This window comes from Egretta garzetta, unplaced genomic scaffold, assembly GCF_000687185.1.
Source record: "Egretta garzetta isolate BGI_Z169 unplaced genomic scaffold, ASM68718v1 scaffold81, whole genome shotgun sequence".
NCBI classification, from domain to species: domain Eukaryota; kingdom Metazoa; phylum Chordata; class Aves; order Pelecaniformes; family Ardeidae; genus Egretta; species Egretta garzetta.
Window position 1 is genome coordinate 4847922 of NW_009258671.1, and position 15388 is coordinate 4863309.

Consider the following 15388-nt stretch of genomic DNA (forward strand, 5'->3'; position numbering starts at 1 on the left):
AGTCAAGTTGTCACACTCACAAACTGTCGTTAAAGCCAGTGAAGCCATACCTCAGCTATTAGATACTACCTTGCACAGGGAATAGAGGCAAACAGAAAGAATTAATGACAGCACTGTGACTTCATGTGTCACTCTGCCACAGCCAAACTGAAGAGAGGAAACCTTGTTAGTCTGCAAAATCATCTTTCTGTCATAGGTACTCATGATTTTCTTATCCAAACAAGAGTTTCAACAGCAGAAGAGCAAGTTAAAGATAGAAGAGTGACTGTGCTTGCCAGAGCTCCCCAACACTCTAGGAAAGATACTGTTCTGAAGTGCTAGTGAGGCACATCTGCTTCTTGTGCTAAGGATTAGGGCTGATGGGAATCAAGACATATGACCACCTAGAATGCTTTACTGCTTTGTCATATGAAAGAAAGCAAGCACACAGAAGAAGGCACAAAAAAAGAGGTTTCTGAGGGTGGGATGATGAGCAGGATAATACGCATTTCATGTATGTTTTTTCTGATTATTTTCAGCTTTCCTGTCAGTTTGATAACAAGCCCAACATAATTGCCCACTTCCATGAGTGGCAGGCAGGAGTGGGTTTAATACTTTCTCGATCTCAGAAACTTCCTGTTGCCACAATTTTTACTACCCATGCGACTCTACTTGGGAGATACCTGTGTGCAGCCAGTATAGATTTTTACAACAATCTTGACCAGGTAAGAGACACTTTTCTCATTCCTTTTTCCAGCTAATCAGCTCCTGGTTCCTCTTCTGTTTACTGTGCTACACCATATATTGTATTTTCTGTCTTGTGCGATCATTGATGATTGACCCACAGCTGAGTGATAGGTTGTCAGTTACAGAGCACAATAAATGGTATTTGTAAGACCATGGGGTGTCTAGGCATGAGTGCCTTTGTCTCTCTGTCATCTGACAGGTCCTAAAGCTCAGTGGAGTCTAGATTACTTGCAGTACCTTCAGTGAACTTTGATTTGCCAGATTTGCACTGCAGAGTACTGAAACTCATTCAGCCTCCAGTCAAGTCGGTGCCTTAGTCCAGTCCACTGATATATGGAGTAATATTGCAGCAGTACAGGATTGCCAATGGAGCTTCTTAACATTCTTTTAAATGGCTTGGGACATTTTCAAAAGCAAGAGGAGAGTTACAGGCCCAGACATCACTGCAAGTCAAGTGTCCTTGAGAATCTTCCCCTTTATGTTCAGGAAAGGCAATCAACTCGAGCAATGGATGCTGCGGTTTGGGAGTTACTGTTAGCAGCATGAGTAACCAGTGAATGTAAAACCTATTCAGCTGTAGCAATCATCTGACACTTCAGGAGCAGCTTCACAGCACTCCTTCTTAATAAAAGGCAGTAGAAAAAAAAATAGCCAGTAACCCTCTTCTTGATGAAATTCCCTGGAATGGCATTAAATATATATTTTTTTCTTTTTTCCCCACAGCCGATTTCTTAATCCTTGTAAGTCACAATAAGTCCTTCTACTTTCAACCTTTTCAGGTTAGCATTAATGTGTAACTGGCAAATATAGGAAGTATTTTCTGAGTTCAAAAGACCCATATCTGTTTCTTGGAAATTTTGTAAACTGTCTAGTGGTTTTTGTTTCCATTGTTCTCTTTCCACTCAAAGCATAACACAAACTTACATTTCAAAGACCCAGATGTCCTTAGCACTGCCTTCAGCAGAGGTACATTATATGATCTGGGATTTCTAATATGGTTACAGAGAAACTCAGTTCAAGAGATTTTTGCATTACGTTTTTTACTGAGGGTAGAGGTAGTTAAAAGCCAAACAACTGCCTTATTCACTGTCCATGCATTTCCTTGGCTAAAATCAATGAAGGAAATTATTCAGCTGACAGTTTTCAGTTGGATGTTTGTTCCACAGTGTGTCAAACTTAAGTGTCTTCCAAAGACAAGGCCCAAGCAGTAGTGTGCTATTGGCTTTATTCAGAAGTACAGAATAGACCGCCATTCCCTTGTACTCCAAGGAAACAGTCATTCACCTTACTCCTCTTTTCTTTTTTTTCTTTCCCGCCAAAGGCAACTACTGAATCTACTGAACACACTAAGAGCAAAAACCTGTCTCCTCTCATTTACTCATAGGCATAAAGGTTGCAGCATGATAGAGTGTAGCAGGAATTCTCTCTGCCCAGTATGAGGTAACTAACGTAGCTGGTTACTCCTCCTACGCTCCCTATATCATTAGTGGAGTTACACTGATTGTGCAGAGGCCAGTGTAAGGCAAACATCCTCAAATTGCCATCTGCAAGATCTGTCTCCATCTATCACCTGGGAAAACTAGTCTCCTCAATGAGATGCGTTTATTAGGTGCATTAATGAGGCAGCATGAATAACCCAGTCATGCTGTCAGACCCAAGTTCAGGAGTCTAGACATTCCTACTCCCTCATATTCTTTTTATGTGTATATACGCAAAATCTAGCTTTAATGTCACATTAAATTATTTTCCTCTGGACAGAGCTATATTGAAAGAACTAAACCGATGCTGTTTCAGGTTTAACACCTGAGAAAGTGGGAACTTTCAGGCAGTAACTTTATTCATTCACCCTTGCATTCTTACACATAATTCATTAGTAAGGGAGCCATAAAAAAAAAAAAAAGGGGGGGGGGGGGAGAGAGGACGAGGATGCAGTTAAAATGAGTTTTAAAAAAAAGAGATTGCTGATTGGTTTACAAATTGATGCTAAAAATACTATGTCAGAGCCCTGCCTTCCTTTTATAAAGGAAATTCTAAAAAAATTTTGGTTTGTATTCTGGTTAATTTGGTGAGCTACAAGTAGTCTGGCAAAATAGTCTGCTTTTCTCAAAAGCAACCTTTTTTCCCCTTCATGATAATTTTGGGGGCCTCACCCTTGTCTGTGTGCTCAAAGGAAAAAGTAATGATCTTATATTTGAGCAGACATACAGATTTTAATATATTTGTATTAATATAATTTGTAGTGTTCACACATGATATGGCCAACTCTAAGGTACTGTCCATCCTTCTGCAAAGCTTCACAGATTCCATTGGTATCAGTTATGTGATAAACACAGAAATTTCTATTCAGACTTTATTCTAAGAATATGTGGAATGAAGCATATGTGTCAATTTAAAATATTATTATAAACTGCTGTAAATAATATTTGAGGGAGGAAACTTGTGGATTTCTAGACCTTAATGCTTTACGTCCTCTGTGGAGAGGTTGACATTAAAGGTACTAATAGAGGAAATGATGCCAAGCATATATACCACTGTTCAACATGCTTATAGGATGCTAAAGCTCTTCCTGACAAAGTTAACTTTTAGTAAGAGATCAGATATCTTAACGAGGGCTCCTTTGGCTGTAAAAAGGTCAATCTGACCCAAAAGTCAGTTGAGAAACATGAAAGGTTGGTCTAGAGTGCATTAATTAAATGGTACAGAGAGCTAAGTCTTCAGAGCTTATTCTTGCTGCTGTCTTCTAGTAGTAAACTACTAAGGTCAAAAAAGCAATTTGTCCAGTGAAGAAGATTCTCCAGGGCTTCCCAGTGTTTAATCTTTGGACAAGACAATAAGTTTTTATGGCATGTCATCCCCTCCCACCCGAAAGTAGAATAGCTGGTTTTCCTGTTTCACTGCTTTTATATAATTTTCTCCCTTTAAAGCATAATAGTAATTGACTTTAAGTTCTCACTTTTGATCAGTTTTTCATGGTTGGAGCACAATTTCCGCCAGCTTTAAACACAGCAGCTGAGATGGGAGGAAAAGATGCAAACGTGCTGTGCCAGATATCACAGAAAAAATGGTTGCAGCGCAAAAGGAGTGGGTATGGCCTGACCATGCCTAGAGACAATCAGGCATGCACAGCTCCTGCAGAGAAAAGAGGAAACCTCATCTTCCCTTTTCTAGCCCCCAACACAATCCACAACAAGCTGGCTTAGAACGCCTGCTAGAGAGAGCTCTACTCAGCCCTCTGAGGCCTAACGCTTTTCTGCAATGTGGAAGGATTTAACAGTGGGATCCACAGGCAAAACCATGGCATGATTGTTTGATGACTAATAAATACCTGGCATCTTCACAGTCCTTTCTCCCTCTCCTTTCACAGTGCCCTGGGTGTGTGTGACCAGTGTGTTTTTCCTCACTGTAATATTTCCTGTTAGCCCTGAAACTGTAACACACTCTCAGTGGATCCTCCGCTGTCCATCAGCTCTGCCTGCTCTGTGTGCCCACACACACCTGCATGCATGTGCATGTGCCCACACGGTGCAGCACTCTTCCACTTCAGTGTTAAACCACCCCTGTAGATAAGCATGACCAGAAGACACAAGACGAGTTGAAAGATCTCTTTTAAAAATATAAAGGCTTACTGAGATTTTCTTTCTTTCTCTGGATTCCACAGTGGAAAATACCACTTTAATTCATCTTCCCAGTAAAGCTCAAAATGTGCCAACTGGCACAAGTATAGAAGGTACAAATGTATTCTCTAAAGTAAGCCAGTGAGGTCAGTAGCTTTAGACCAGAGAAGACTTTGGCCCAAGTCCCAACCTGTTTGGAGTGAATGTCCATATCGATGATCAGGCAAAAGGGCTGTGCAGTGCAGGGTGGCTGACATTTTCTCTAGCATTTCTATGAACAAAGAGCTCGAGTTGCCAGCCCCTGACAGGTGATAAAACTGGAAGGGAAGGCTCCATGTAGCCTGCTGATAGCCCCCACAAACAGTGGACCTGTGAAAACTTGGCCTTCAACCTTACTAGTCTTTTGGGGAAAAGTTAAGAATGATTTAGTTGTTGCCGTGCTGTGATGCTTTATTCTTTACGGACTCCCCTACATAACGCAGAGGCCTTAACCGTGGGCTACCAAAACTCCGTTTCGTGATCTGAGGGCACATGTCACTCTCTGAGCTGTAAAAGGACATTTTCTGGGGGACTGAAAACCTAGTCAACATAGTAGATTAGAGCTGTAGATTGCTAGAAGATAGGAGGGTGCACTATGGATGTAAGACTGTAATGTCATCTGACTCCTGATCTCTTCGCAAGCCATCTGTTCTTTGCCTCAATCACAGATAGGATCCTGGTTCTTATACAGCATTACTGTATGAGATTATACAATTCTTATATTCCAACTTAGTTCATGTAGACTGGGAGAAATTTAGCTGCCTCTGCTCCAGTGGAAATCTGGGTGTTAGACCCTTAACAGTCTGCGCAGCATGTAACAAACAACATATGGACTACATCTGAGCTAAGGAACCCTGAGGCAATAACCATATAACAGCTACTCAGTGTACGTTTTAGTTCCTAGATTCCCATTTAAATCACTCTGACTCTGGAGGAAGGAAGGGAGGGAAAACAAAAAGAACAAAAAAGAAGTTGACTTGCACGGTAACTGGTAGTGTGTGATATTTTTATTTACTTTTAAGCATCTGAAGAACCATGGGTAAATGGCTGGGTCAGGGACTGCTAACCCTGCCTGCAGGTTACTGGCTTGAACTCTTCCAAAGTCAACACTTTCTAATTTCAGTAACAAGCAGGGTATGTTATGAGCTTAATTCCCAACAGAGATATTATCATAGATTTAACTATGCTTAAGAAGTTTAGCATATCTAAACAGTCCAACCAGCAATGAATTTTTTCCCATTGTTCCCATGTCCAGTGTAGCTTTTACACTGGTGAAACTAAGGTTATGTTTGTTACTAAGATAAACTGAACCACAATAGCCAATCCAGAAGGTAGGAAGTTCTGGGGAAAAAAAGTTCTGAGCCTGTGGAACCTTCTTGTCTTCAGGAGCAACTGACTTCTCAGCTGAGGATCAAGAATGTTAATCTTTTATTGCTTTCCCCATTGTTTAAGAGGACTGGCTTAGTTAGGGGGGTTTTTGGTTGGTTGGGGTTTTTTGGTCTAATTTCACCCCTCTAGGGTTTTAAGTAGGCCAACACGTTTCATAAATTGACTGGGAGACGCTGATGATCCAGGCTAGTTCATATCTGAATAGACAGTTGTATTGGGAACAGTCTTTTTGGCAAATGATCTAACCCGGAATTTCATCGGAGAGGTAACCATCTGAAATGGTTTTGTGGACACTGGCCTGGCATAGTGGGGAAGTTTGTAGGCTTCAGCCTCTGATGCTTCTTACTGAAAAATCACCTTGAGTTATAATGGGAAAAGTGCTCTAAGGAGAGGCAAAAAAAAAAAGTCTCATTCTTCACTATCTTCTTCCTTACATAAGGTTGCCCTGCCAATGTTTATTGCCCTGCCACTTTTATTTAGACCTAGCAACATCTTACATTCAGCTCATACAAACACAGCTGAATCTAGTTTGCAAAGTGGTGGAGAATTCTACCCCAAGAGGTCTAAAAGGAAAAGGACTAAAAATCCCAATGAAAATGAATGGTCAAGAGCTTTTATGCTGACAATATAGGAGCACAAGCTCTCATTCCACTTAGTACAGTACTGTCGTGGCCGTCACTGAGCTCACTGTTATGCAAAGCTGATCCGCTTTGTTAGTAGGGCAGCTAATGGAAATCTGACTTAAGCCAGGAAGTGTAAATTTCATTCCTTTTTGGCATGGCAGAGCTATACCAGAATGCAAGTTCTATTTGCACAAGATGACAATCGATGGGTGTTAAATTTGACATAAACTGCATTTTAAAAAGAGTGATTCTTACATAATTCAGACAATGGCAGCCAGTGAGATTATGCTAGAAATGAAGATCTTTCTGTTCTACCTTTTGGCAAACAAGGAATTTGAAATTCAGACCTATCTCTGTTCCTGATTCCACTGCAGAATCACCTTGTGAACTTGAGTGTGCCACCAATTTTAAAGACCAGAAGAGATCATTTAATTCTCTGCCTAAAATCCTCAGCTAAAAATTCATGCATCATACCTATACCTTTTATTTGAGGTACAAAATACTTACAAAACCATTATCGACTCTTGAGATAAGGTTCAAGTGGTGAGAGGAATCTATATTATTTATGCAAAGGTGTCACAAAGTTATTTGTTATCAAAACTACATTTTTAATTCCAGTTTGAATTTGTCTTGGTTTAATTTCCATTGGCTTTCATCATACCTTTTTTTTTCTCTATGAAAGAATAGTCTAGTATCTAATATCTAGAGATTATATGCAGTCTGTGACAAATAATTTATCTGCCTTTCAGAAAAGTCTTTACATAGCTAGTATAGTCTTTCCTCCTTTTCCACTCTCAAATCATTCTTCTTGTGCTTTTGTAGATCCTTTGCAATTTGTCTTTATCATTTTGAAATAGGAATGTTTGATTTGGGTTTGCTACTTCAGTGACTGTTCACTGTTTCCAAGAGAAACAGAACACTGGTATCCCATAACTGCTTGATATTGTCTTCTTTTTGAATTCAAAGATCATCTTAGCTGTCTTAACCAGAATGTCATGCTGGGAGGTTCAGTGATTACCTGCTGTGCCCCCTAACATGCTAATTTTTAAGACATGAATGAAATGTTATGCTCGTCACATAGATCCATAGAAAGGACAGAAATGAGCTGAAATTTTTCCTCAGAATTGCATTGAAACAAATGCAAGTTTTATTCTAAAGCATTATGCCTGTGGAATGTCTTCCTGGTTTGCTTTGAAATTAGAGTGGCCTTATAAGGCAGGCATTTTCCCCTCTAATCCTTGCCATCATGTAAATTCTAGTAATCTGCTTGGTTTCTAACAGTCAGAGTAGGAGGGATCCTCACTGGGAGCAGTGGAATATTTACAGGAAAGTGGATATTGAAGTTGTTAGACTTTAAAAGTTACTGAGGGAAGAAATGGGTGGACTTCATAATACAAAGGGTCTTTTCCAACCTAAATCGTTCTATAAACAGCTAATCTGACTTGGATCTGGTTTTCTCTTGATGCAGTTTTCATTTGTGGCTTTGCTAGTGTTCCCATTTGCTGATAACAGCAAACAAACAAAAGTAAGCATGACGCACTTCACAGATACTTTGTTTTGCCCTCACTGAATGTGAACACTATGGTACAGAGTTCATGGGTGCCTGAGCTAGGGTGGACAAGCATTCAGACAGCAGAGCCAATTGCTGAGCAGAAACATTGGTTTCAGGGTGAAAAGCAAACTAACTGCACTGCTTCATTTTGGCATATTAGCTCAATACAGTGCCATGGCCCATGTTGCCTCTAATACTGAGCTAATACTGTCACAGCAAGCTCAGCTGTCTTTGTACAGCACTGTGTGGACTAAATTTGTCTCCTGCACTGTCTCATCAATTAAGTTCCATTTAACCTGCCCTTCAACTTGTCTAAGGCTTATTTTCTGAAGTCATTTGTCTAGCCTGTTCAGAGGTTTCTTACTCCATGCTGCAAATGAGGTCAAAGGCCAAGATGTTGCTTTACCGATCAGTGGAGGAAACTGCTGGAGAATGAGAGCAAATGAAATGTGAGAACTCTGTGACCTCCGTTTATACTTGCTAATAGGCATGGAATTGTGTACCTTTGAAAAAGCGTGCCCAAGGTCATGCAAGCATGTGCAAAATAAAATCTTTCCCATTTCCAGAAGATGAAAAAATGAATAGCAATGAAGAAATAAACAACGGTATGTGTATGTGTATGTGTTAAATGCTTTCATAGAAGTCATAGAAGTAAAAGGTAGCAAGAAATCATAGAATCATAGAATCGCTTTGGTTGGAAAAGACCTTTAAGATCATCGAGTCCAACCTTTAACCTACCCCTGCCATTCCACCACTAAACCATGTCCCTAAGCACCTCATCTATCCTTCTTTTAAATACCTCCAGGGATGAGGACTCACCCACCTCCCTGGGCAGCCCATTCCAGAGCCTGACAACCCTTTAGCTGAAGAAATTTTTGCTAATGTCTAGCCTAAACCTGCCCTGAAATAAGCCATGGTGCTTTGAACAATCCTTTTATGAACCTTTCTCAGTAGTGCTGGAGGGAGTGTTTACAGTTTGTGAACATGTCCCAAATTTAGTTTTTAATTAGATTTTGTAAAGAATCCGTTCTTGGTGAGAAAGGGTAAAGAGAACAAAAACCATTTCAAGTTTGGCCAGCTATTTGTTTGCTAGCAATTTAAAAAACATTTTTAATACAAAGTCAAATGTATTTGAAAAAACTTGCACAGTTTTGACTGTGCTGTGGTACCCCATCCCATTTGTATATTTACCCAGCATGCTAAAGAACTGTCCCAGTTTGCATCTTTGGTACACAGAATGGTTGAACAATCATGAGTTTTGGTTTTGTTATTGTTCAGTATGCAGCTTCCTACTTTATTTATGGAGTGTAATTAAGATTTCTGCTCTGAAGAACATATCTGTGATTTTCTTAAAAGCTGTTTTGCAGCATTCATCAGTGGTATCTGAATGCTCCAGAAATATTAATTAATTAGTTTACCACTGCCATATTGGGGGGGGGAGGGGTAGGTACATCATCCACATTTTTTTAGGGAAGCTTTTATTGGAGTTAGCAGTACCAAGTACTTTATAACATCAGAGTATAGGTCCAGTGGATTTCAGGTGTAGATGTGAATGCTCAATGTTTCAATAGATCAGACTCAAAGATATCAATGTAGTCTCCCAGGAAAGGAGGAACATACAGTTAAGAACTGCATGTTCAAGAGGTTTAGGGTAAGCAAAGCATCATGTCAGAGATCTGTGGTACTCTCCAGAGTCAAATTAATTCACCTTTATTTTTCTCTTCTTCTACCCTCCTACCCTGTGCTTTTTCTACTATTCAACTTCTGTGACAAATGAGATGTATGTTCTAGAGAAAAGATCTTCTTTTGTGGCATGGTTGTATTTTTTGCACCAAAATTCTCATGGGGAATGTGGAAAATACGATATATGATGATACAACTGAAAAATGATATCATAATGTAGAGCATATTACGTGGTAAAGCACATTTTCTAGCTTTTCTACAAATTTCTTTGGCAAGCTTATTAACTCTTGACATACAGGATCATTAATACCAGAAGAAAGCACCTAGTTTCTCTAGAACTTTTCAGCTGAAATTTTTCAAGATTCCTTTTTCGGTCACATTTAGGTGGCATTTTCAACTAATAAGGTGGAAGCCACTTTCCCACCAGCAGTGTAGCACCACTGCAAAATTAGAGTGCTCAGTAGATAAAAGTAGTTAAGTTTCTTAGCAAAACAGTTGTAAGATGTCTATATACCTATCTAAGTAAAAATAAAAAAAAAATGTTTGCTTAAATCTTGGTTTTTGATCGCATTTGCTGAAATTTTTTATAAATATGTTCTATACCAACCCTAACCATGTACTTGGTATGAAAAGCTGCGGTCTAAATAGCTTTATTTCTGGCTAAGTTCTGAAGTACTAAAAGCAACATGGCAAAGGTCAGATAGTCCTAACTATAGAAAGTGCAGTCTGCCAGCCTATAATAATAGTTAATCTATTATGGTCAATGAAGTTAGAGTCAAATGCAATCAAAATAAGACTGTGCACCTAGAATTAGGCAGTGATAATGACAGAGGTCATTGAGAATTATTGTCACTCTCCATGTAACTTGCGCAGTCTATTTGGTGTCTGTGCTGTTGACCTTAGGAGGTCAACACTTCTGTTCCCAGAAGTGAAACGTCATGTAAGACTAAGAGGATTGTAATTTAATTGTGATCATTGACACCCCATTAGCATTGTTCTTTTTTAGACTACATTGTAGCAATTGTGGATATTTTTAGTGAACATTCGAACTTTTAAGCATGGGCTCAATAGGTAGTGTGCATTTTCTTCCCATCAGGATAACATAAGCTCAGTAAAATAAAGGGTAGCTGCAAGGTTTAAAGATAATTTAGAAATACTTTGCTATTTGGGATGGTCTTATCTAGCAGTTTAACTTGCATCTGCCTCTAGAAATTTATGGAGTTCAAGTTGAAGTAAAAGGATCAGCAAATAATAGTGGTGGAGTTGGAGGAAGAACATCTCTGAGTATCAGAAAATAGCTCATTTTCCGTTTTCGTTGTTCCCTCGGGATTTGTGACTAAGTTCTTACATCCTACCTCTCTACCACAACTCCATTTCTCACTTGCCTACCCATGATTCCCACCATTCTACCCGGTCCCCAGGTTCTCTTTTAATCCCTATTCCTTTTTACTTCTCTCCCCTATACCTTCGGTTACCAGAAACTTCCCTGCTCTCCCAAGTTTTCCAACAAGCCCAGGCAAGATGCAGCACGACATATTGCCAGCCAGCAGGCCAAGTAGCACAGATCCTTACCTTTCATGGGATCATTAATCAAGGTCTCCCTCCATGACAGAGCTGCCATTTTTTCATGAGCATGCAGGAACGGAGACCTCTCTTGCTCCTTCAAACTCTCTGAAGCTGACAAAATTGTTCAAAAAACAGAAAGACAAGCCAACAGCATAATTACATGATTCTTATTCCCTGGGGAAATCAAGCTTAACAAAAGAGACCTTCTTTGAGGTAATAAATCTGATGAGCATATCACACAGGTGTCTTTTCTGTTTGTTTTATTATTTAACAGTTTGACATCGACAAGGAAGCAGGAGAGAGACAGATTTACCATCGGTACTGTATGGAACGGGCATCTGTGCATTGTGCCCATGTGTTCACCACAGTCTCACAAATAACAGCTATAGAAGCAGAACATATGCTTAAAAGAAATCCTGGTAAGACCTGAATTATGTTCTTATTATATTTCCTCTGAGTACCTACATTTCCTCAGACTGAATGAAAATAATAGACACAGGTATACAAACATGAAGACCAAGGACACATGCATAGGTATGTCTGGCTACACTACAGAGAATAACCAATTTTCAAAAGAAAAGTACAGATAATGTCACTTTAAACACATTCTAGTATCATATGTAATCCAGAGAAGTCAAGTTCAGCACCATTTAATAACTGCTTTCAGTACCACTTCGGGAGAGCATTAGTTTAACTTCATGGATGTTAGGCTTTCTTTCCAAGGACATCTCAGGTTCAGGAGTTTTATCTCTAGCAGGGTTTCTGGTGATGGTAATATATTCAGGTCAACTAATGAAAGCAGAAGCTGGATCCTTTGCAATACATTTCACCAGCTTTTACAGTGTGAGGTTTGTTGCTTTGCTAGAGATTAGTAACATATTCTTTTAGAAATGTAGCAAAAAGTTTCATATGCAAAATAGAATGTTAGATGCGTTTTGCTTTTGAGTGCTAATGCTGTTTTCCTTTGCTCAATATCGAAAGAGGTGAGAAGGGAAAAAACAAACTGTAAATCAATACAGTTCATTTCCCTGCATCTCTCACAGCTAGGAGTAGCAGTGTGGTTGTGGCCATCATGATCTTAGGCCATAATCAAAATAAGTTTCATAGATAGATATAATGTTTTCTACTAGACCAACCAGCACAGTTTGAAAAAATAGTCGACATAAGTGCCCAACAGTTTGTCTGATTTTCCCCTTTGTATTAGTCTAACAAAATATGGAACTTACCAGCAAACCTTGTCATGTTCCATGCATGGAATTTGAATAAGGTCATGATCCCAGTTTGATGTGCCATTAAAGTTCTTTTTAAATCAGCACAATGCTTTATAAGGACAAGCCACAATACTCCATCTGAAGGTAAGCATTGTGGGGGAAAAATGGCAAAACAATTTTGAGACTATTTAACAGGTGTGTTCACATCTTAGTTGGTTATTTTAAGTATAGCAGTGCTCAAATGACTTTAGTGGTTTTTGGTTTTCTTACTCTTTGTAGATTTTTTTTTTTAGGTGAATTGCAGTGCTAATTACAGTTTGAGACCGTTATCCCTGTTAATGTGCTTTAAGCCATATTGTGGTTCATGTGTCAGGATAAAAGAGAAGTTGTCCATTGGATGCTTTGCCTCATTCCTGACAAACTGTCAATAGGGTGATGAACTTAGAAGATTTTTCCTTTTTATTTTAAACATGACATCCATGTCTTAAATATAATTAAGTGTTCAGTCATCTAATCTGGAATATCTCTGAAAGGTCTTTTTTACCAAGTGCAGAGCATTTGACCTCTGAAAATCAGACTTTTGAAGCTGTTTTATATTGGCATTGAGGCTTCTCCCCACAACAGCTACTCCTGAAAATCATAGTTTATGTTTTGGGATTTTAGGAGACTGAAATGAGTCTGAATCCAGTTTAATTTGGGAGAGAAAATCTGCAGAATGCTCACAGATAGAACATCAGTTGAAGCTGAAGAGAATTCCATGCAGAGAGATTCACAGGCCTGAGCTTTTTTTGATTATTCTTGCAACTTTGAAGAAACCAAGTAAATATGTTTAATGTTTGGATTAAAAAGTTGTTGACGCATATCATGCTTCATGTTGACAGAGCTAGAAAGAAATTTAATAGGAATTGGTATCCCAAATCCTAGGAGACAATTATAAGTGGAAAATATATTCTGATTGGAGTAAGTACTTTAATAGTTTCTTTGAATCTTAGACCACAAATAAACTGTGTAAGAGTCTATTCTCATGCTATTTATTCTCTCTGAAGTTGTGAAATCAACATGGACATTGGCTGTTCAGAAAGGTCAGCAATCCTTCAGTAGACCGTTAAGCTTGAATTCTGCAAAGGAATGTGAATACTGAAAGAATTTGTACGCTTCTCAATCCCATTTATAAATAAACTTTTAAAAGGGGGATGTAGAATTGGCACAATTAACTCTTATTTGCATTTGAATTTACTAAGAGGTAAACTTCATAACAAAGTTGTTAACTAAAAATAACTGAGGAAGTGTGGGAAGTAGAGCAATCTACTACTTCTCATTAACATTCAACTTGGATTATAATTTAAATTATAAATCTCATAATTTGGAAAAAAACCTGTAAAATTCAGTAGACATGATTCCATAGAAAGTTTTTGCATCAGGACAAAGGCAGATTTGCCAGTCTAAACCTGGCAGAATAACTGCTTGCATCACGCTGATTTCACTTGCTGATGTTGTTATTTGATCAATAATTTATCAAACCATGTTTGTCAAAACCTTGAGTATCTAATGTTGAACCTGTCCTCTTTGATGTATCATGCAAGATTCTGTCAGGGATCATAAGTTATATTCCCATGATTTGAAAACTGATACAGGATTTCTAATATTTTCATTCAGGTATGAAACATATGGAACATATTTCTCATTAGCAATAGAGAAGACTTTGAATCAAAATTCCAAGAGACTTATGTATCAGTTAAGATCTAGATCTAGACTTTGTAGCTGTATATATTTCATCAAAATCATAGAAGTAAACTCTGCAAAAGTATGAGTCAACCTTGAATGTTAGTAATTTATCCACAGAAAACATCATACTGTGCTATTATGACTTAAATCAATGCCAGTTTCTTTCCTATAAATACAGAATTCAAATCATTCTGATTTGACATCCTTGGGACAATTTAAAAACAAAAATGTCATTAATTTACTAAACAACAAAAAACGCAAAACACTTAAGATAGGAACAAAGCTCTCTTTCATCACTTCTTCCCTAGGGCAAGGGCACATTGCCTCACACATGTTCAAAATATGTATGTTGAGCTGAAATAGTGAACTGGATATTTTGGGCCACCATGTCTGTTCTGTATCTTAAATAACAGATGGATTGAGCCCTAATCCTGATGAAAGGGTAAATAAAGCTGCAGTTGAATCAAAGAATGTGGGGGTAGGTTATATACAGGCTGTTGATAATGGGTGAGAGTGTCCAAAACTCCCTGATAAATAAATGTGAGAGAGTGGATGGAAACTGGCCAGAAATATCCAGTCAAGGATTCCTACTTTATTGGGAAGAGCTTGAAATAGTTGCAGTCTCAAAGCTATGTCCTGCATGAGCCAGTTCTTCCATGCTGAACAAGCAGCAGGTCAGAGGAATGAGAAGGTATGTCATTGGTAAAGACAAAGAGAAATGGAGGGTGTTCCTGCTCTGTTGACCCCCCACTCATATGAGGCCACATGAGGTCTTTGTGCAGAGCAGCTTCTAGTGTTGGACAGCAGAAGATAAGAATACAAGTTTTGTTGTCAGGCCCACCAAGACTCTCATTTCTTGTCACTGAGGACCAAATTCCAAGTACCTAAAAAGTAAAGAGTTCCTGGTAAAGGCTGGTCTTCAGTTTGAAATATGGTATTTCAAGACAGATCCATCAACATTTTTGGTATTGCATGGTTACTAGCAAAGGTTATATTTTTATCTACTGCTGTTTAATCTAAAGAGTCTCAAAACACTTTACAAGGTAAAGAGTAATCAGAGATCACTTACCTGGCAGGCAATGCTAAAGCAGACCATAAATTTCAAGGAACTCATTAAAAATGGCTATGGCATTTGCATGAAAAATGTCAAGCAAGTATACTGGACAGCATATGGAGAACTGATTGTGCTTATTTTAAGATCATCTTGATACATAATCAACCAAAGGAGCCATAGATGTTTTAAAGACCTCTTCTTAAGTG

General features: G+C 38.6%; 1 protein-coding gene across 1 annotated transcript in view; it reads left to right on the top strand.

Annotated features, from left to right (window-relative positions):
- Nucleotides 1-15388, top strand: part of GYS2 (glycogen synthase 2) — a 46079-nt gene that overhangs the window by 13558 nt on the left and 17133 nt on the right. The window contains exons 4-5 of the mRNA XM_009648748.1: nt 519-704; nt 11467-11611. Coding sequence (XP_009647043.1) covers nt 519-704; nt 11467-11611 — 331 coding nt within the window. The remainder of the gene's footprint in view (nt 1-518; nt 705-11466; nt 11612-15388) is intronic.